Source organism: Canis lupus, chromosome 11 (genome assembly GCF_011100685.1).
Source record: "Canis lupus familiaris isolate Mischka breed German Shepherd chromosome 11, alternate assembly UU_Cfam_GSD_1.0, whole genome shotgun sequence".
Taxonomy (NCBI): domain Eukaryota; kingdom Metazoa; phylum Chordata; class Mammalia; order Carnivora; family Canidae; genus Canis; species Canis lupus.
Window position 1 is genome coordinate 56262252 of NC_049232.1, and position 22667 is coordinate 56284918.

The 22667-nt window shown below is 45.6% G+C and overlaps 1 protein-coding gene and 1 non-coding gene across 2 annotated transcripts in view; one reads left to right on the top strand and one right to left on the bottom strand.

Annotated features, from left to right (window-relative positions):
- The window catches only part of GALNT12 (polypeptide N-acetylgalactosaminyltransferase 12), a 38380-nt gene extending 15962 nt beyond the window's left edge, over positions 1 to 22418 (top strand). Inside the window, 9 exon segments of the mRNA XM_038552918.1 lie at positions 1991 to 2180; positions 5787 to 5972; positions 8663 to 8780; positions 10178 to 10354; positions 12667 to 12798; positions 18387 to 18500; positions 19435 to 19497; positions 19499 to 19582; positions 21991 to 22418. Of these exon segments, the coding sequence (XP_038408846.1) occupies positions 1991 to 2180; positions 5787 to 5972; positions 8663 to 8780; positions 10178 to 10354; positions 12667 to 12798; positions 18387 to 18500; positions 19435 to 19497; positions 19499 to 19582; positions 21991 to 22128 (1202 nt within the window). The 3' untranslated portion in view covers positions 22129 to 22418.
- LOC119874065 lies at positions 15565 to 15666 on the bottom strand. Its single transcript, XR_005367291.1, has one exon. It is a non-coding gene; the product is annotated as a U6 spliceosomal RNA (small nuclear RNA).
- Positions 22419 to 22667: the final 249 nt, after the last annotated feature.

The following is a 22667-nucleotide window of genomic DNA, read 5'->3' on the forward strand; positions in this document are numbered from 1 at the left end:
GGGACTCGATCCCGGGTCTCCAGAATCACGCCCTGGGCTGAAGACGGCGCTAAACCACTGAGCCACCCGGGCTGCCCCAGGGCTGTTTTAAATCTGCGTTGGCACTGGTTCTGGATCATAGTGCACGAGGAGCCCAGCTCCAATGCTTTGTGGCTACACAATCTTGAGCGAGTCCAGCGTCAACCTTGACCTCGGCCCCCATAAAATGGGGTAACAGTTCCTACCTTGTAGGGTCATTGTGAGGATTGAGATGAAGGCTGATCGTGTGCTGGCTCAGTGCCTGGAGTAGTGCTAGCATTTGTTAAATGGTAACTTATTCTTTTATGAAATATTAAAAACCTGTAGAGTGCCTGAAAACATTTCAGAAATGTATTCGTTTAGAAGCAAGGATCAGATTAATTATTTTATCCTCGTGGGACTGAATAGCACCTCAACAGACAGTGACTATGGTTTGAAGCCCTTCCGGCGCAGCTCTGTTCTCTCATGGACGTCAGTGTAAGGCCCTGTGGGGCCGAGGCTTCCCTCCCCATAGTGGTGGCTTGTAGCGTGGGCCACATGCCCGCCCCCAGCCTGTAAGGAGATCAGAGCCCTGATCTGCCCCTCCTCCCTGCCACCCTCTGTGTGTCAGTCTGAGCCGGGTCTTGAACCAGTGTCAGCCCCTCCCAGGGTTTGGGGAGACATTTCAGACAGACATAAATTTGATGCTGACCAAATCCAAATCCATAAAGAGCGGCTACCCATGCATTTTCTTTTTCTCTTTCTTTCCTTTTTTTTTTTTTTTTGCACCTGCATTTTCCTGGGTGTTTACTGGGCACTGCCACTAATTAGCTTTTCTTGGGAAGTCAGCTCCCTTATTCCTGCTGTCAGCTTACTTGCAGTTATATTTAGGATTGAAAAAAAAAATCAACCAATGAATGCTCTTTTTTTTTGAGTGCCAAGAATATTTAGGGAAACATTTTTACAAACTATGAAGCAACCTAGAACAGCTCATAAAATTTTCCTTTTTGCTGATGATTGAGGACTTCAGACAAAGCCCACATTGACCTAGAGAGATTGTCTCATTTTTAGGTTGCCTGATGGGTTCCCACCCACCTCCATGTGACCCACAGAGGGGTGCGAATCAGGGCCTCCAGTCCCAGATCGTGTGCGGAGTTGCAAGTCTGGGGGCTAGCCCTTGCTGTGGACTCTTCAACTTTTAAAGCCTCATTTCCTCTTCCGCAAAATGCAATGAGCACATCCTCCTGACAAGTTTTGGATTTGTTTCACAAGGATAAGAGATTGTACAAGGAAGCTCTGGGAGGCAGTGTTAAATTAAGCCTGTTGGATTCAAACCAGGGCTACCAGGTTAAAATCCTGGCTCCTTAGCTCACTTGTTCTGAGATCTTGACATATTACCTAGCCTCTCTGGCCCTAGTGTTCTCGTCTATAAATGGGGATAATTGTTGTCTTTACCTTATGGGATAGTTTTAAGACTCATGTGACTTATAGGTAAATCCCCTAGACAGTAATTAGGCATGGGAGGTTATTATTTGTTAACATAATTCCACATAATTTAAATTTTTATAACATTTTACATAATTAATTAACGTAAATAAACCAAGTTTATAGTAAGCCAGTTTTTCTGAAACATTGTGGTTGGGCAATTTTTATGTTTTGTCTCTTTAAATGCTCACACGTCAAGCTATGATGTATTTCTGAGAGAAGTAACAGCTTTGTTGAGATATATCCAAATACCACATGCACCCATTTCAAGCATACAATTCAGTGCATGTGTGTTCTGATGGGGAGCATTCGGTGGTTCTGGAATTCCTCTGCCCCAGCCTGCCCTGGCCTTCTTACCCTTCCCGCCCTGGTTCTGGGTGAGGTCAGGACATCCCAGGTGCAGAGCAAAGGAGGCTTATGTGTGTTCTTTTTTGGGATAGTGAGGCCCTGGCAGGACATGACTTGGGGTGTGGGGCGGTGACCCTGCTTGTCTTACTTGCCTCCGCAGAGCATCTAAAGGAGCGCTTGGCCAATGAGCTATCTGGGCTGCCCAAGGTGCGTCTTATCCGTGCCAACAAGAGGGAGGGCCTGGTGCGAGCCCGGCTTCTGGGCGCGTCTGCGGCTAAGGGCGAAGTGCTGACCTTCCTGGACTGCCACTGTGAGTGCCACGAGGGGTGGCTCGAGCCGCTGCTGCAGAGGTGCGTGAGCATGTGGGTGCGGGCCCAACATCATGCAGAAGCGGAAGCTCCTTACCTGGGGCATTAGAGGCTGCCGGGCACCTGGGGTCAGATGCTGCCTGGGCAGTTGTCTGTCACCGGGCATGATAACAGTCCGTGCCCCACAGGGCTGTGGAGGCCATTCAATGAATTAATACACATGCAGTCTTTAGAACATGCTAGCATGTATGAGGCTAGCATGTATGAGTGTTTGCTTTTATTACTATTTACCTCTTTGCTGTGGAACACTTAGAAAGTACGATCAACCAAGAAAAAAAAATCAATCATATAGAATCACACTGCTAAAGAATATATATTTTGGTGTATTTCTTTCAAGCAAGGCTGTCTTATCTGTTATACTCAGTGCCTACAATGCTTAGGGCCCGTGAAATGTTAACAGACCCACAAAAATGTTTTTGCATTTTTTAAATTTGTTTTTATTTTTTTAAAGATTTTATTTATTTATGAGAGATACACAGAGACAGGCAGAGACAGAGACAGAGGCAGAGGGAGAAGCAGGCTCCCTGTAAGGAGCCTGATGTGGGACTCGATCCCGGATCCCAGGATCATGACCTGAGCTGAAGGCAGACGCTCAACCGCTGAGCCACCCAGACGTCCTGCATTTTTTTTTAAACCAGAGGAAGAAAAGTGAATATCGATAATGACTGCACAATAATGAATCTAGCCTGAATTGTGTTTGTCCTTATACCAATATAGTCATAAAATACAGTTTTTAATATATATATATATATATATTTTTTTTTTATGGAGCCATGAAAAGTCTTCAAGGACGACATACCTCCTGCTGTCCCACAGTGTCTTCCCCTGACCCCTCCAATCTGACCTGTCCCCCAAAACTACTGTCACTGGGCCCCAACTTTTGTTCTCTTCGCTCTTTCTCTCCCCATTCTCCTAATTGTGCATCATAGCAGTCAGGAGCCAGGCTGGCAGACTAGGAACTGCTCTGGGGGGGTCTCCCTTCCCCCCCAGAGGGGGCTCTGCATCTGGTTCCTCCCTATGGACCAGGCAAAGGGTCGGAGGATCTGGGTCTCTGCAGTTGGCAAACTGCCTTCCTATGGCCTCTAGCACTTTGGTTGCTAGAGTCTGTCTGGAAGAGCTGGGACCCACTTGCTTCTCTTCCTGTGTGAGACCAGGCTGTCCCCTGTTCTGCTACTTCTGCTATGTTTGGTCCTGTCCCCTATGGAGGCCATAGCTGCCTCTTTCTCCTCCTCAGCTCTGATGAGCTTCACTGGCAGCAAGCATCCAGGGTTCCTCAAGCCTGTGATGGAGTCTGAGGTTATTTAGAACATGGTGACAGCTAAAGAATTCCCTCTGGAATCTGGACCAGTGGGTTCACCCCTCACCCCTTCCCCACCCTGCACACAGATGGCCTCCTCTAGGCTGGTCAAAGGCAGCTGATGTGCTAATGCTGCCCAGAATTCCACTCTAACCCATCCTGTGGAGGGCAGCAAGGCAGCCCTCCCCATAGACAAGTCCTTGTTCCGTATCTCTAGACAAAAGAATCCCACCTGGGGAACTTGTAAAATATACCAACTCCTGTTCTCATGACAGACTCTTTGGATCTGGATCTCTGGGGGTGGGCCTGGGCTTCTGGATGGTTCAGAAGCTCTCCAGGGACCTAGGTATGCACCGGAGTTGGCACACTGGCCACTCAGATGGTCCAATAGGAACAGTACCCCATTATTCCAGGGGGTTTTGAAAATAGAAGGTGTACTTTGGTTCTCAAGTCAGGTAAGTAGTGCTCCTGGCATTTTTGCAAACCTTGTCCTGGGGATACCAGACATCTCATGTCAGACAGCTTAGCCCCACACAGCAAAGCGTGGTTCTGCCCCAGGTGCTAGTAGTACACCTGCCCCTGCCCCCCACCTGTGGGATGTACTGTTACAGGGCCTGCTTGTTGTGTGACCAGGATCCAGGGGCCTTTACTCCAATGCTGGCACCTCCTAATTTTCTATAAAAATTAGACTCCCCATGCCTCCAGCCAGTTTGATCGCAAGTCACGAGTTCTATCTCTGCCAGGGGCTAAGTAAGAAGCTTCTTTGAACCTACCCAGAGAGGTCTGCTGTTGGTCCCTTCAAACCATCTAAGAGTGGACCCAGTTTATTTAATAACTAGGTGTTGGTAGGTGCTCACCCTACATCTTCCTTACTTTGGGGAATTCACAGGTTTTATTCATATAATCTATCCCGAACAGTGAAATTTCACCTAATATTGTAATTCTCACCCAAATTTGGTATTCACATCACCCCACCCTGACTTCCTGATATCTTCTTCTCCTTTTTTTAAAGACTTTATTTATTCATGAGAGATATATATAGAGAGAGGCAGAGACACAGGCAGAAGGAGAAGCAGGCTCCATGCAGGGAGCCCGACGTGGGACTCGATCCTGGGTCTCCAGGATCACGCCCTGGGCTGAAGGTGGCGCTAAACCGCTGAGCCACCAGGGCTGCCCTATTCTTTAAAAAAAAAAATTTTTTTTTAAATTTAAATTCAATTAACATTCAGCATATTATTCCTTTCAGAGGTGGAGGTCAGTGAGTCGTCCGTTCTAGTATTATTCTAAGGACACTTACAGCTCAAGTCTGGTTCATCCCCGTTTCTTCACAGCATTGCCCTGTGTGACTTAGGATTTTTAGGTCTCAAATTCCAGCTAAAAGCTCCCAAAATGTAACCCAGAAAAATTCAGCGTTTGGACACGGCCCAGTCTCAGTGCATCTTTCCTGGTGTGCCATCAGATACAAAAAACTGATACGACAGCCTGCTGAAGGGTGCCCGGGTCTGTAATCATGATTGTGGAGAAGAGATGAAGCAGACACACGCAGGCTGATATCTGCAGCGGGAAGTGAGAGGACCAGGTTTTTCGCTATATCTCACAATAATAAGAATTAAAAGAAGAGCAATAGTACCAGGTGCTCTGCGAGCCATCTTCTACAGATGTTCCCTCAGAGAGTCCTCCCATGAACCCTCTGAGTAGGTATTATTGTGCCAGCATTAGCCACACACAAAACAGGCTCTGAGAGGTTAGGTGACTTGGCTAATGTCACACAGCAAATAAGGGGCAGGACTCAAATTTTTATTCCAACTGCAAAGCTGATCCTTTGGTCTGGGTACATCTCTGTTTTTTAAGGGGGTAATTATTTCTTGACATGAAGATGTTTCATTGTGATTAAATGAAGAAACCTCTTGCAATCTTTAGAAACTGAAAATCGATCATCTGTCGTAAAAGTGATCTTTGATTTTCACATGTCTCGACTTTCATTGAGAGATTCAAGTTTATCCAGAATATCTGTAGATGGAATAAGAATATTAAAACTGTGGGACCCTTCATATTCAGGCCAGAATCCCTGCTTCCTCGGCCTCCCCTGTCACCTGAGCATCCCCTACGATAACCACCTGCCAGGGCCTGCCATGGCTACAGAGACCCATAGGAAGAGGCACAAGCCTTTGTCACACAGGTGCTCCTCCTTCCAAGTGAGAGGATGAGGAGAGTTCATCCCCAAATTCCCTTCTCGTCCTCTTGCCACCCATCCACATGGTGAGGCACATGGAGTGTCCTGGTGTTTGCAGGATCCACGAGGAAGAGTCGGCTGTGGTGTGCCCTGTAATCGATGTGATTGACTGGAACACGTTTGAGTACCTGGGCAACCCCAGGGAGCCTCAGATCGGCGGCTTCGACTGGAGGCTGGTGTTCACGTGGCACGTGGTCCCTGAGAGGGAGAGGATGCGCATGCGGTCCCCCATTGATGTCATCAGGTTAGGGGGTGACTTGCAGGCCGCTCGCTCTGTGAGCATGCCTTGTTGTATCTGGCTGCCGTGCTGGGGAGGGCTCTTGGGAGGGCTGGGTTGCTGTTGCTCTCCCATTTTCTCCAGAGCATTTATTTATTTTTATTAAAAATCTTAGCTACACACATGGATTGCATTTTGGCATATTTTATTTATTTACTTATTTTAAAAACTGTGGTAAAATCTCCCATTTTAGCCATTTTGAAGTGTTTAATTCAGTGACATCAAGCACATTCACAGTATCGTGTAACCATCACCTCTGCATTCTTCCAGAACTTTTTTCATCATCCTATCAAGCAATGACTCCCATGTCTCTCCTTCTCCAGCCCCTGGTAACTTCTGCTCTATGTTCTGTTTCTACGAATTTCCCTAGTCTAGATAGCTCATATAAGTGGAATCACACAATACTTGTCCTTTTGTGTCTGTCTTCTTTTACTTAACATAATGTTTTCAAGATTCTTCTACAATTCCATTCCTTTTTATGGCTGAATATATATCCATGTTTGGTTATCCATTCACCTGCTGATAGACACTTGGATTGTTTCTACCATTTGGTTATTATAAACAATGCTGCTGTGAATATTAGGATACTGTTATCTGTTTGAGTCCCTGTTATCAGTTTTTTGGGGGTGTATGCCTAGGAGCATAATTGGTGGGTCCTATGGTAATTTCATGCTTAACATTTTGAAGACACACTTTCAGGTCCTTTTTCAACTGGCAGAGATGGACCTGGGGGTGAATGGGCCACCTATGGCCAGTGGGTAAACCTGAGTCTGAGTAAAGTGGGCTCAAAGAGGGATCAGTTGCTCTCATTCTTTGAGGTGTTAGAAGTTAATAGTATGGCTTCTTCCTCCCCTTCCAAGTTCAGGATCAAATGGGAGGCAGATAATAGGAGTCAGGCAGATGGAGGTCAGACATCAGCTATATTGCTGGTGTATTGATTTGGAAATGGTGTCTTCGGTCTGCACTCATGTTTGGCAGATGGGCTTCTGAATCTGCCACCTGAGTTCTGACCTTGAGATGACCCACTGGTGACTAGAGGGAAATGCCTGTGGAGACATTGGTTGAGAAATGGGGGATGAGAGATGAATGGGGCCAAGGCATGTCCAGTCTGGAAGGCCAAGGACAGGGCTTGGGACTTTACCCTGAGAGGGTAGAGCCATTGAAGGGATTGGGGCTGGGAAATGACCATTGCCTGTTGCAGTCTTTAAAGATTGCTGGAAAAAAATAAAAAAATAAAAAAATAAAAAATAAAGATTGCTGGATGCAATGTGATGAGGGGCCTGCAGGGGTGGGGCAGGCGGCAGGGACATCATTAGGAGGTGTTGTAGTCTTCCAGTCAGGAAGGATGGTGCAGGGGAAGATGGAGGGAAAGTGGGGACTCCAGAAATGCTGCTGTGGAAAAATAGAGAGAGACCGAATGAGAATGGGGAAGGGAGAGATTGAATGATGCCCAGGCTTCTGTAGGTGTCCTGAAGGAGATCCTTCCCAACATTTCACCGAACAGATTTGTAAACTGAGGCTCAGAGTAGGAAGGATCCTATCCAGGGTCACATATTCAGCTTGGGAGGCTGACACGAACTCTCGTGATTCCCCCCCATACACACATATGTGCTCAGGGATGTTATGGCCAGCTCCCCTTCCCTTCCTGTAATATCCCTGGGCCTCAGTTTCCTCACCTGTGAAATAGATACAGGCATATCCACCCTGCCTACTTCTAGAATTTTAGGGTGAACACTCATGGAAGTGCTTTGTAGTCTAGAGCCTTCCCTTCCACAAGGAGTCTTGTTGCCCTTTTCTCATTGGCCCAGAGCTTGGAGCACAGGCTAAGCCAATACATTGCCAAGGCCCAGAAGTGCTCCTGGAAGATCTTACAATTTTAAAACAGTTAGGCTCTTGATATGTGGTTCTCCATTTCTGAATGCATCCTTTTGAGTCTGCATCTCTGGGTGTGTTGACCTTTCCAGCTTTCTGCTGTGGTAGGACGGAAGCCTTGGGCCCTTTCTGGAGCCAGTACTGGTTCTACAGGAACCTCATGGGGAGAAAACAGAAGCAGAAGAAGCAGGCCAAAGCTGGCCGCCTGGGGTGCAGGGGTGGCCACTCATGCAGGGGAGGAACGGGCCTTGGGGGAGATTTAAGATGATGGCGTTGCCTTATGTGCTTTCAGCCGCCCTAAGGGCGTCTGTGCTCGCGCTGTGGTTGCATGGCCAAGGCCACCGCAGCCCAGCACTAGCCATCATCTTGGGGAGCACATCTCTCTTCTTGACTCTCCTTGTTATCTATGCATCTAGAAGTATGAGATTCTCTCTCACCCTCAGGCCTTTGCTCATGCTGGTGTCTTCTTGGAGAACCATCCCATTCCCCTTCTGTGCCAACTCCCCTGTATTCTTCAGGCCGAACCCTCCCTCACTTGCCGCATGACTTCTCATGTGTGCACAAGGACCCCACCTTGAGCTGAGTCATCTCACGCACAGTGTGTGTTGAGATGTCTGTGAGCTTCCCCAGGGCAGGGACTGTGGGGACACATCTATGCCTCCAGGCCCGGCATAGCCCCTGGCCCAGGGCAGGAACACAGGCTGTGCCTAGAGATGGGTGGGCAGGAGTTCAACTGTGATGAGTTCCTGCGCTCACGTTGCAATCTGGTTATCACTCTCTTCCAGGTCTCCAACGATGGCTGGAGGGCTGTTTGCTGTGAGTAAGAAATACTTTGAATATCTGGGGTCTTATGATACAGGAATGGAAGTTTGGGGCGGAGAAAACCTGGAATTCTCTTTTAGGGTAAGTATTCCAGTCTTTTCTTTGGTCTTATTCTTAACCTGTTCTCTCTCTCTCTTTCTCTTTCTCCCCCTCTCCTTCTCTCTCAGAGCATAATAGGATTTGCCAGGAGAACCTGGTAGATTTTTCCTCCATGTTGGTAGATTGTATCTAATGGTCCTGAAAGATGATAGAGTAGTGACGCACACATCCTATAGACACCTTTGTCTTCTTATTTGAACTTTCTAAAAAAATGTACTTTTCACAGATTTGGGGCAGGGGAGGGCCTTACAAGTCACCTAGTTCTATTCTCGTGCTGCCACAGGACAGGACTGGGTCCCAGAGAGGGAGGTAACAGGGTCCAGGTCACCCAAACAGTGAGTGGCAGAGACTGGGCTAAAACACAGGCCCCTGCCTCCCTATCCCATCTCTTGGAACCTTGATTTGCTGAATTACTTACGAAGTACCCTCTTTAGCACAGGGACTTTCAAACTTTGCCACGCGTCAGAATCATTAGGGAGACTTGCCAAAAAGGCTGACTTACAGGTACTGTCACCAGAAAGTCAGGTTTGATAGATTTTTGGTTGGGACCAGGAACCTGCTTTTTGGGACCAGCCCACCTACTAATTTGCTGCATGTGGTACACAGATGTCCCTTTGAGAGACCTCTAGCATTTCGGTGGGTTTTCCCAAATCTTGCATTTTATGTATCAAAAATCTACGTCAATATCTGTACTTTTTAATAGAAAATTATAAATTTCAACAATATTTCATGTGGTTTCCTGCTTAGACAGGGTTAGTAAATACGAATTGGCCCTCCACGGAAAACTCACCCACTTCCATTCTAAGTACCAGATACTTTCCCCTGTCACACATCCTGGGGACAGTGGGGTGTTCGTGGCCATCTGCCCCAGCGTGAAATGGTCTCAGACAACTCAGCCTGAGGTTGAGGTTCAGGGTGTGCTCTTAATGGTCTTTCTGCCTCTTCCCTAGGTGTCAGGCTGCTCTGCCTGCCTCTAGAAGCTCTTCCTTTCCCCCTTCCAAACCTCTCTCCTTCCTTGCTGCTTTCCTATCTTCTGTGGCTAGGAGACCAGGTAATGAGCCTGTGTTTTACATAATGAGTAAAGGGGTCCCCACTGAGGTCAGCTATGGGTGTTCCTGTGAGTCAAGTGCATGAGCTTTAGTGCATGGACATTGGGGTCTTGCTTTCGATGGCTTATTTGTCTTCGGGGCTGTGTCCTTGCTCTTGGGCTGCATCTGTGTTCGGTGTGTGCCAGGGAGGTGGCCTCCTGCCCCATGGAGGGCCAGGCCCTGGCAGTGTTCCTCATGTCATCTGTGTGCCCAGTCTGCCTGCTGCGGGCATTGTAGGCCAGCGCTCACCCCCCAATTCACCCACCGGCCTCCTCCCTAATCTGTGCACAGATCTGGCAATGCGGTGGGACCCTGGAGACACACCCGTGCTCTCACGTTGGCCACGTTTTCCCCAAGCAAGCTCCCTACTCCCGCAACAAGGCTCTGGCCAACAGCGTCCGAGCAGCTGAAGTGTGGATGGATGACTTTAAGGAGCTCTACTACCATCGCAACCCACATGCCCGCTTGGTGAGTTCCCTGGCCCGCCTGCACCCCGGCTGGCCTGCACCCCGGCTGGCCTCATCAAACAAAAGCAGCTGAGTCTGGCCTCCCCACCATAGCGGACCCTATGGTTCCAGAGATAGAGAATAAATTGGGCACTCCTGATACCAGTGTGGGAAAACTTTATTCTTCTACTTATAATAATAATACACACAGTTGATTCTCATTATTCACAGTAATTACAGTCTGTGCAGTCATTGCCAACCCTGAATTCCAGACTGCTGAACCCAGGACTACAGGGCTAGCTCCCTGCATGCCTCTCGCAGGTTGACATTTTTGCCAACTGAGCAAGGCATAACTTGGTTTTGGGACGCCTGGGTGGCTCAAGTGGTTGAGCATCTGCCTTCGGCTCAGGCCGTGATCCTGAAGTCCTGGGATTGAGTCCCACATTGGGCTCCCTGTGGGGAGCCCACTTCTCCCTCTGCCTGTGTCTCTGCCTCTCTGTTTCTCATGAATAAATAAAATTTTAAAAAAAAAAGACATAACTTGGTTTGTGTGTATTTCTGTTGAAAGACGTGATGAAGGATATATTGTTGATCCTTTACATTGGACTCGTGGCCAATACCACCATGACATGTGTCTGAATGGGGCCTGTCTAACTCGTGTATTTTCTCCATCAGGCACAGCGCAGCCTTTTCACACCTAGGAACTCTAGGGAGCCCTCCAGCATGGTGCTTGGGGGGCTTTTGAACAGTGAAGTCACCAACACAAACAGCAAAACCCAAAAAACGGGGCACGAGACAGAGCGTGAACAGGACACTTGGTGACAGTATGGGACCTGAGTCATGACCTCTGTTAGGACTGTCACACTGGGTGACTCTGATTTTTGGCCGTTCTCTGCATGTTTGCGAATGACGACAAAGGTGTGCAACCACAGGTCTTGATTTTAGGGTTCCAAATAAACTTCAGATAGGTGCACTGCCTCTGCACTGGCCAGCTCTGCAGGCCCCGGGACAGAACACCCACCCTGCATCTGCATAACTAAGAGGGCCACTTGGCAAGATGAGGTATGCTCTAAAGCCTCTCTTTTCCAGCCACCAAGAAAATCTCTTTTTCTGAATTCTTCCAGCAGCCCTTCAGGGTAGCTATGAAGTTCTCATTTTTTAGGTGACAGAACTGAAGTTGAGAGATTTTTGTCCAGGGCCTTGTGGGCGAATCACGCAGAGCTGAGCCTGGGGCATGTGCCCTCCTGCAGACCTGCCCCTGGCCACCCCTTGGCCCCTCTGCCTCTAGGTGCCAGGGTCTGTTGCTTTTCTGTCCTGTCCAAGGCTGCAGGGTGGAAATATCTATTCCTTCCCATTACCCACTCTAGAAGCCACAGTTCCTCTTCCCGAGGGTTCCCAAAGAATAACCTGTTTAGAAGGCCACCTTGTACACCTTTTTTATCTGGATGCCTGGGCTGAATGTTAAAATGGGAATTTGATTGAAGATGAGGGTACCATGACTCCCCAAAGAAGGAACCACTGGGAAATTTAAGTAAAAAAATCTGAAAGTTAACTCAGATGTTTTCCTATCATTACCATTTTGTTTAAATATTTAGCTTGTCAAATTTTAATACTTTTTTAAGATTTTATTTATTTATGTGAGAGAGAGGGAGAAAGATAAGAGAGAGCACAAGTAGTGGGAAGAGAGAGAAGCAGTCTCGCCACTGAGCAGGGAGCCCAACTCTGGGCTCAATCGTAGGACCGCAGGATCATGACCTGAGCCAAAGGCAGATGCCCAACCGACTGAGCCACCCAGGTGCCCCAAAGTAAACTGCTTTAACATTATAGTGCAGGGACAGTCATATGTCAGCACTTGGCATTGCTCCTGTGGCCATGCTAAACAGATGCTTGCTTTTATTCAGCTATTTGGAAGTTCTGAATCATTGGTTTTGTCCAGAAAACTAACCTTTCACAAGTACTTACCCTCACAGCGTTTTGTGCTTACCACTGTTAAGTATAGATTCAGACTTCAGTATATTGAGCACGTAAGGTCTGTGAGTGTGATTACATCGAGGCTACTTAACCTTGTTTGAAAGTGAATGCTCAGGGGTCAACAGTAATTCAGAACGTCATGGGGTACGTGCTCCGCTGATGTTCGCTGCTCTGTGATCATGCACTCACCAATCCCCGGGACCAAGGATCCAGTGCAGCCCCAGGGCTCTGCAGCTCCCTGACTTCATCACCAGACACATTGCGTCCTTTAAACGCTGTTGAATAGGGGAGCATCCGTGGAGATGGGACTTTGATAGGAGGTCTGTGACCCGCAGGGACTCACCGTTTTTGCTGTTTTCTCAGGAACCCTTTGGGGATGTGACAGAGAGGAAGCAGCTCCGTGCAAAGCTCCAGTGTAAGGACTTCAGGTGGTTCTTGGAGAACGTGTACCCAGAATTGCACGTGCCTGAAGACAGGCCTGGCTTCTTCGGGATGGTGAGCGAGGCGGGCCCCTGCCCCTGGTAGGCAGGAGGTTCCTGATCAACAACTCCTGGCTGGGGAAGGCCCCTTGGCGAGGGACTACTAGCCTTCCTCGTGGCCCCTCCCCTCCCCACATTCATGCACTGTCTTTCCTTCTCCCCACATTTGGACCTTGGGTCCAGAATGTCAGCACTAGAAGCCGTCTCCAAATTGGTGAGTATAAGTCTCGTATTATAGATGAGGAAACTTAGGCTTACTTTTTGCTTCCATGTCCAATTGTCAGGCTTCAATGCCTGGACCAGTTAATAATTCCCAACTCAGGGATTCATAAAGACAGTAGTGGAGGAAGAAGAACCACTTAAGTTATTTCAAAGAACCTGAAAGAAATGTTTCTGGGATGAAGTCAACTAAAATGTCCAGTGCCTAGGCTCTTGGGAGGAACTACACCAACTTAGGGAGGTCTCCTCTGCTGTGTCTTGTTGATCAGAGGTGCCCGTATTCCATTCTGGAAGCCTTTGATAGATACAAAGCAGGATGTTCTATGTTCAACTCATCTTCGACAAAGCAGAAAGAATATTCAATGGAGAAAAGACAGTCTCTTCAACAAATAGTGTTGGGAAAATTGGGCAGCCACATGCAGAAGAATGAAACTGGACCACTTTCTTACACTATACACAAAAATAAGCTCAAAATGGATCAAAGATCTAGATGTAAGATAGGAATCCATCAAAATCCTAGGAAACAACAGATGTTGGCGAGGATGCAAAGAAAGGGGAACCCTCTTACACTGGTTGGTGGGAATGCAAACTGGTGCAGCCACTCTGGAAGATAGTGTGGAAGTTTCTCAAGAAGTTAAAAATAGGGCTACCCAGTGACCCAGCAAGCAATTGCACTACTGGGTATTTATCCAGATACAAACAGTGATTCGAAGGGGCACTTGCACCCCAATGTTTATAGCAGCAATGTCCACAATAGCCCAACTATGGAAAGAACCCTGATGTCCATCCACAGATGAATGGATAAAGAAGATGTGGCATATATGTACAATAGAATATTACTCAGCCATCAGAAAGAATGAAATCTTGCCATTTGCAACAACGTGGATGGACGACCTAGAGGATATTATGCTAAGCAAAATAAGTCAATCAAAGAAAGACAGATACCATATGATTTCACTCATGTGGAAGTTGAGAAACAAAACAAGAACATAGGGGAAGGGAAGGAAAAATAAAGTAAGATGAAAACAGAAGGAGAGATTCTATAAGAGACTCTTAATCATAGGAAACAAATGGAGGGTCGCTGGAGGGGAGGTGGGTGGGGGGATGTGGTAACCGGGTGATGGGCATTAAGGAGGGCATGTGATGGAATGAGCACTGGGTGTTGTATACAACTGATGAATCACTAAACTCTATCCCTGAAACTTTAAAAAGAGAGCGAGAGAGAGAGAATTCTGAGCACATTGCATGGAACAGAAGTTCTCCACAACTATGAACTAAATCAGAACCAATTACATCTTCAGGCATCTTAAAAAAAAAAAAAGAAAAAAAGTAAACACCATCAACAACGATCTCCCTAATATGCAGGGTCTCTTGATTGTTTTTAAATCTCCGCCTCTTTTGATGAAATTTTCACTTACTCAACGTATTTGTGCTCCTCAAGTGTATCAAGAACTTTCAGAATATTCCGACTTTAATATTTACATGGAATTTACCCTGTGCTAGGCACTGCCCTGGGCATCAGAGTTTTGATGGCAAAAGGACAACCACTATCCCACCTTCTAGAAGTTAGGGAGATGGACATTAAATACACATACAAAATAAATACAAAGCAGACCATTAATGCAGCAAATTCCATTTTCACTGTGAAAATGTTCAAGCAGAGAAAATGGTATAAGGAACCCTGACCCCGAGATTCTAGAATTATCATGATTTTGCCTGTCTTGCTCTCTGTCTCCTCTGTTCCATCCTCTCATATTTTTCTTTGTCCAGGCATCCTGTCATTTCAGTCCTGTTCACTGCCACCTGCATGTCTGTATGGACATTGTCTTACAGAACCACAGACCATTATCACACACAATCAAATGAGCTGTCATTTCTTCATATCCTTTACTACCTCCTCTTTACTCAGATCTGCCCGATTTTTCACATCTTTCTTGGGGTGGTTGGCTCATTCCAACTGGGATCCAAATCCAGTCCACCTGTTGTGTTTGGCTGCCATGTCTTTCCTCCCGTGGCTCTTTCATCTAAGGCCTAAGGTCTTTTGTCTTGTCTTTGTTATTAATAACTTGAACAGTGAAGTCACCAACACAAATAGCAAAACCCAAAATAATAACTTATTAACAATAAATCAATAAGTTAATAACTTCCTATTTCTTCCCTTTATTTTCTGCCCTTTTGCGAATACTTGTTGGAAAAACAGCATCTGTTGTCCCGTAGAGCATCTCACCCTTGGAGTTACATAATTGGTTCCCTGTGGTGTCTTTTAAATTGTGCTTCTCTCACCCATAGTTCTGAAAATGGAAATTAGGTCTAAAGGTCTGATTGGAGTTGGAATCAACTGTTTATGGCGAGAACACTTCATGGGCGTGCTCTGTGCTCCTCTTGCGTCATAGCAGGAGCACCTCACCTCTGGTTGTCCTGCCTCGGGTGATAAGATTGATCAGTGGGTCCAAGGAGCCTCTCCTGGACAGGCTATCAGGGGTCACCTCAGTCTTCTCTCTTGTGTTTTTTTGGTGGCTGTTGATAATCATTTACCTAAACTTGTATTTCTTTTTTTTTCTTTTTAAATATGGAAGGCTTCACAGAGAAATGTCATCCTTGTGCAGAGGCCATGCTGATCTCCATATCATTCCAGTTTTAGCATATGTGCTGCTGAAGCGAGCCCTAGACCCATATTTTAAATGGCATTGCCAAATGGTGCTCTTTCTAGTGCTTTCATTTCTTCTGCTTTATTAGCTGAGATTCTTCTGTAAAGAAGGACATTCCCTTGTTAACCAGGACATTTGGGTGTCCATGAAATTGAGTTCATTCAGAAAGGGCACAACACATTTTTAAGTCTTTTCTATTTGCCTGTTTTCAGAGTAAGAGTTGGCACTCTAACTGCCTCCAATTGTACTGAATGGGTTGTTTTTGTTTGTTGGCTCATTTGCTTTTTGGCTTTTTCTTTTCTTGAGCATCACTGTAAACCAGTGGGGTTTTTATATGACCAGTGTGCTTCGATCAATTAGTCTGTTGTGCATTTGTTGTTGTTGTTGTTTGTCTTAACTGGGTTACCCATCTTTGGCTAGTGAAAATCTCTTTATTTTGGCTTCTGTGATCTTGACTCTTTATATTTTGTTCTTTCCTTGATTCTGGCCACACTCATCTTCTACATTTGCTGCCATCCCTCCCAGAAGCCCTGACCCTTTGAGTGGGGAAGAGTGGTCAGAGCCCTACAGTCTGGATGCCAGCAGTGGTCTTTGTCTCTAGAGCACGCTCTACAACAGAAACATAATGCTAGCCATATAAGTAGTGGAATATTTTTTAGAAACCGTATTTTTAAAATGAGCAAGTGAAGTTTATAATACATTTTATCTAATTCAATATATCCCCAATATCATCATTTCAACAGGTAGTTGTTGTAAAAATTTATTGAGTGCATACTGAATCTTGAAATCTACTGTGTATTTTATACTTACAGCATATCTCAGTGTGGACTTAATCACATTTCAGGTGCCTGGTGGCCACGTGTGAACAGTGGGGACCATGTGAGAGGGCATGGAACTATAGTTTTTCAGAAAGCAGAGAAAGGAACTGCATATCTTTGAGAAACAAATCATGAGCTCATGCTCAAACTCAAATGCAATCTCACAAAATTTTTCTTCTTTAATATTATACTTATATTTCTTTTTTCTTATGCTGAAAATCTTAATTTCAAAAAATATTAGCATATTATTTATTTGCTTTGTCTTAAACTATATTTAAAGTAGTTTCAAAGTAATCACACATCATTACCATTGACAGTGTAATACTGAATGAAGTTTAAGATTTCTTTGCAGATCTGTTTGTTTATAGAACATAATTCACTAAGGAAATGTAATCAAATATGGGATGTTCTAAAAAACGGAATGTTCTAAAGTCATTTAATATCATTTTTTTCTACACCTCACCAACTTGATACAGCTACCTTAGTTCATCTCAGTTTTCATCTTTAGAGGTTCCCACCTCTTTTAATGTTTTTGCGGTTTCTTTTCAAATCTTTCTGAACATAGGGAGCTCATTTAAGATCAAGGTCCTTTGGTGGTCAAGACTTTGCTAGATGACATTTGAGCCCTTCCAAATCTGAGATGCTCTGATTATTTTAAACATCTCCTGTTCCCAGATTCCTTCACAAAGCAGAGACTTCAAGAACACGGAAGTCTATGCTTTATAAGCTAGTGGATTGTGCAACCTTCTTTCTATATGGCTGCATCTTATCTTCAGGAACAGACTAGTCAAGGGTAGACAAGAGCCAGGGCAAGAGTGGGGTTCACACAGAGTTCATTGAGGGAGTCTTTGAACTCTCCAGAAAGGGATTTGGAAAGTTATGTGTCTTTTGTTAGAGGCTTTTGAAAGGGAAGATGATGGAGCGTGGTTTTTTGCTCTTAGAATGTTTGAAGCATTTTAGATCTAAAAGGTACCTTAGAGATGACATTAGATTAGATAGTGTTGAGTCATGGGGAGAGCACTGAATTTGGAGCTGGGGGCCTGGATTCAGACACAGGTGTCTGCACTTGTGTGACCTTGGGCAAGGCATTGGCTCTGTATTATGTTGTTCTTGTGGTCTAGAATGGTGGACTTCTGATCTGGGGCATGGTGAGTCTCTCAGTCTGGATATCTTTTTGCAGTTGCACACTCGCAGGAGGCCTAGGTGCATGTGTGAGGCAACAACTCAGTTATACTTGGACTAGTGCAGCAATAAGACTCCACTAATGAGAACTGGAGAGATAGAAGCTTTCAGGCCATACAGAATTAAACTTGGGACACCTGAGTAACTCGGCTCTTAAGTGGTTAAGAGGTTAAGTGTCTGCCTTCTGCTAGATCTTGATCCCAGGGTCCTGGGCTCCCTGCTCAGTAGGGAGTCTGCTTCTCCCTCTCTCTCTGTCCTTCCCTCCCCTTGTGCTCTCTCTCTCAAATAAATAAATAAAATATATTTTTAAAAGAGTTAAACTCTCTGCAACTCAGATTTATCATCTGAAAACTGAGGTTATGATTCTTGCCTGTAGTATAGAATGGGAAAGCGTTTTCAAAACTCAAAATGTAAGAGGCTATTACCATTGAGTCCAGTTTTTTTTTTTTAAGATTTTATTTATTTATTCATGAGAAAGAGAGAGAGAGAGAGAGGCAGAGGGAGAGGCAGGCTCCATTCAGGGAGCCTGACGTGGGACTCGATCCCGAGTCTCCAGGATCAGGCCCTGGGCTGAAGGTGGTGCTAAACCGCTGGGCCACCCGGGCTGCCCATTGAGTCCAGTTCTTAAAGCAGGCACTCCTCTCCGATGGAGTGATTACCCTCAGAGCCTGGGGTGGGATCTGTGTTACATATAAATCGGGACCTGGACCAAAATGCCACCTTTATGTTTTGTTTAGCTCCAGAACAAAGGACTGAAAGATTACTGCTTTGACTACAACCCACCCAATGAAAACCAGGTCGTGGGATACCAGGTCCTTCTGTACATCTGTCATGGAATGGGTCAGAACCAGGTAGGTGCTGCTTCTCTATAGCTTCACATTCCTGGGCCAAGGGCAGCAGGCAGCAGGAGGATCTTTTCTCAAGGGCTATTGGTATGGGTCTTTGAAGAGGGAAATGAGGGGGAAATCTCTCTGTTTAAAAAAAATTAAACATTTGATTTATTTTTGCATTATCGAGGTAATATATGCTTATTGCAGAACATTTGGAAAATACAAAAAAATAGAAGCAGTAAGAAAATGACAGGACCCAGCAACTGCTATTAGAATGAAGACATACTTATTTTCCATCTTTTTGTAGGCAAGGCCTTTGGATTATTGTTTTATATAGTTATTATCATAATGTCTATATGTTTTCTATCCCATTATTTCTACTTCATCATACTTTTCATGTGTTATTAGACATCCTTTGAGAATATCAGTTCTAATGGCCTCTTAATAATCCTTTATACGGCTATATTACTATTTAGTTATAACTGAGTCCCTGCCTGCCTGTCTTTGTGATTGTATGTAACCCTGCCACTGACTTCTTGTCAGAAAAAAAAAAAAAGAAGAAAAAAAGCAATAGATCTGTATTTCAAATAACTTCCTTAGAATGAATGCTTAAACAGAATTATACGTTTGGATGCACAGTGCCATGCAAAGCAGTGTTTAGGGCAATTGCTGGTGGCCTGGGCAGGCCTGTCTGGGTGAAGTGCTGAGCTTCAGGCTGAGCAGGGGAGCAAGTCCTCGAAGGTCTGTAGACTGGAACAGGATCCCAGCCCAGGAAGGGAGATAAACCATCAGGACAGGCCCCATGGGGGAAATAGGAGACGAGGTGTCAGACACCTAGACAAAGGGGTGCGATTTGAGTTTCTTCTAGCCTGGAGTCTCCTCAGGTTCCTGTCCAGCGATTTCCGTCTTTCCACATCAGAGAGTAACTGGTGCTCGTTGGCCTCTCTGTTTTTAGTTTTTTGAGTACACGTCCCAGAATGAAATACGCTATAACACCCACCAGCCAGAGGCCTGCATTCGCTGTGGACGCAGGAACGGATGTTCTCGTCATGCATCTCTGCCAGGAGATCACCCCAGAGAATCAGAAGTTCATCTTGCAAGAGGTAAGCGAGCTGTCTCCTGCCTTCCTTGCTGTCGGCCCGTGGGCCACCAAGGGGGAGTGAAAGTAAAGCATGCCCCCTGGCATAGTCCTTGTCTTGGGGATGTGGCCACATACGGGGAGACCAGGGGCTTCCCCCAGCGTGGTTGGAGTCCAGCATCCAGCATCAGCACCAGGCATCAGTAGTGCTTTGGCTTCCCTCCAGTAGTCCCACCCTCCCGAGACCTGTAGCCACAGTAATGGAAAGACGAGCTGTTGCAAACACATTTGAAGATGAAATGGGGTTTAAATGAGTGAAACAAATAGCCAAAGTGTAAGGATGTGAGCTTAGACCCGGGTAAAAGCTACTCCATTTCTTAAGGCCTCGTCTTTCCCAGCTGTAAAATGGGAACAGTAGTAGCAGCCTGTCCACCCCTAGTGCGGATTAGATGTGAAGCAGAAATATCCTCGGAAACCACGAGGCTCTGCAGAGATCAATTGTTACTTGCAGGATAATCACTAAGAAAACATCTCTCTGAGGGAGTTGGCTCTCCATCAGAAGTTATTGTTGATTTGGAACTGGGTATTATCACTCTTGGCCTTTTGGCTAAGATCAAGTGTGGGACTGGGTATTATTTCAGGCCTGAAAGGCTAGCCCCACCACACTTGTTATAAGCTGTAAGGGGGCTCGTGAATCTGTCAAATCCTTTGACTCACTAAAAAGCAGGGAAGAAAGTCCAAAGAAAATAATTCAAAAGAAAAAAATTAGTTCTCTTTCATCTCCATAGGAAGCTTTCTTTCCCAACCTGCCCCCCAGGGATGGAAGGATTGGTCTCTGTTGCTTATAAATGGGTTAATTCTAAGTATGATTAGAAGCTGGAGTACATTTTCCTGTAGACAGTATTACGGTTAGCAGTGAAATCTGCAGGCTCCTGGACAAGCCTTGCACCATGGTGCTATCCATGATATAAAAAACAAGAGGGAAGACTCCCCAGGTCTGTTTCTCTGCCACCCCCACCCCCGGCCCCTTCTCTTCTTTCTTCTAACAAGAACCTGTTTGTAAGTCCTTAAGGAATAGTAATGAAAGCTAGAAATCGTAAAATTGGTTTGAAATGTCATTAAAATTTTATCTTAGATTTTCCATTTAAGGAAAAGTAAGTTTCCTTGGAAGGGGAGGAAAAGGGATGCTGTACTTAATCATTTCCTTTCATGGTACTCTGAAGGCAGCTTGCGAGCTCCTTTAAGTGTTTTGAAGGTTAAGATTTTATTGTTTTTTTTTTTTAAGATTTTATTTATTTATTCATGAGAGACACACAGAGAGAGAAGGCAGAGACATAGGCAGAGGGAGAAGCAGGCTCCATGTAGGGAGCCCGATATGGGACTTGATCCTGGGTCTCCAGGATCACGCCCTGGGCCAAAGGCAGATGCTCAACCACTGGGCCACCCAGGGATCCCCAAAGGTTAAGATTTTTGAGATTCTTCTACATATAATTTTATTCCCAAAGTTTCTCTCTCTGTAGAACAGGTACATCACTTGTAGTGTCCATTTGCTCCTTGGCCACGATTAAGTTCCCTGGGGGTGTACAGCTTCAGCAGAGAGAGGTGGAGGGAAAAGACAAACTACGGGACTGGGGAGAGACTTGCTGCAGCCAGCAACAGTTGGGAGAAAAGAAGAGAAGAGGGAGGCATTAAAGAGGACTGTGATCTTTTGGGATTGTGGAAATTGGCACGGTCCCTGTAGAACCCGTGTCCTCGCAGGTGACGTGCCTCCTCACCCAGCTGTTCTCCGGCCGATCTGGGACTACAGCCAAGTTTCCTGATTCTGCATTTAAAAATCTGAGCACCTGGGTGGCTCAGCGGTTGAGCCACCTGTCTTTGGCTCAGGTCATGATCCTGGAGTCCCGGGATCAAGTCCCACATGAGGCTCCCCACAAGGAGTCTGCTTCTCTCTTTTCCTATGTCTCTGCCTCTCTCTGTGTCTCTCATAAATAAATAAATGAAATTAAAAAAAAATCTAAGAGAAAGACATCACCAGGGATGGAATTAGTTGACCTAAGGGAAGTGAGAGAGGTTAATGAAGGATCTTTGATCCTGATTTCCCTGAAGGTAACAGGTAGGAATGAGACCGAGGGTCTGACAGGTCCCCAGAGCGGCCAGCAGGTGGCGCCACCAGGCCTGACCGTGGAGTTGGAGACCCTGGTGCGGAGCTTCCAGGAGAGGCGAGCCTGCGCACCTGTTACCCACCTGGCCTTCCCTATGCACGTGTGGTCCTGGGTCCCCTTAGCACAGGGCAGACACTTAGCGCTCAGTAAACTATCTCTGAAATGACAAAAATCACCTGAGCTCTTAAGAACACATTTTAAGGAAAAAGATATTTTCTGGGGGAATTATTTATCTTTCTCTTAAGCATCCAGTGTTGGTTATCTCTTGTAGGATGGTTCTCTATTTCACGTACAGTCCAAAAAATGCGTTCAGGCTGAGAGGAAGGCGTTAAGTGACAGTTTCGTACCACTTTTGCGGGACTGCATCGACTCAGAACATCAGAAATGGCTCTTCAAGGAACACATGTAATGAAGTGTCACTGTACCGAGGAGCTCACTGAAGGTACGGAAGGCCCCTGGACTCTGCCCAGCAGAGACTTGGCTGACGACAGTGACGGACCCACCTGAAACCTGGCTGCTCTACTTTGATAAGGAAGTCACTTTACAATCTGTGAAGGTGATGTTGGATTTAATAAGCTCTGTACTGATTTTGAAAACTTCAAAATTGCTCCCAAGTGCCCTGTTTTCAAAGGGTGATCATAAAATGTTAACTCTTGGTATTCAGAGAATTAAAAACCTTTAAATATTTTTCTAACAAGAGGTATGTTCTACTGTCATGCCTTTTCTGTTACTCCTAGCAAAAAACTAAATATTCTGTTTTCAGCATTTGCAAGGATTCCTAGCATGTGTGGAAATTAGACTCACGTAGCATACTCTGCATAAACTGATTAACACCTCAAACATTGGGTTAGGTTTTTCTCAGGGTAGACAGATGGACACTAGGAACTTTGTATTGAGTCATATCATTTCATATCATTGAAATTTTCTTCTTTCTTTCTTTCTTTCTTT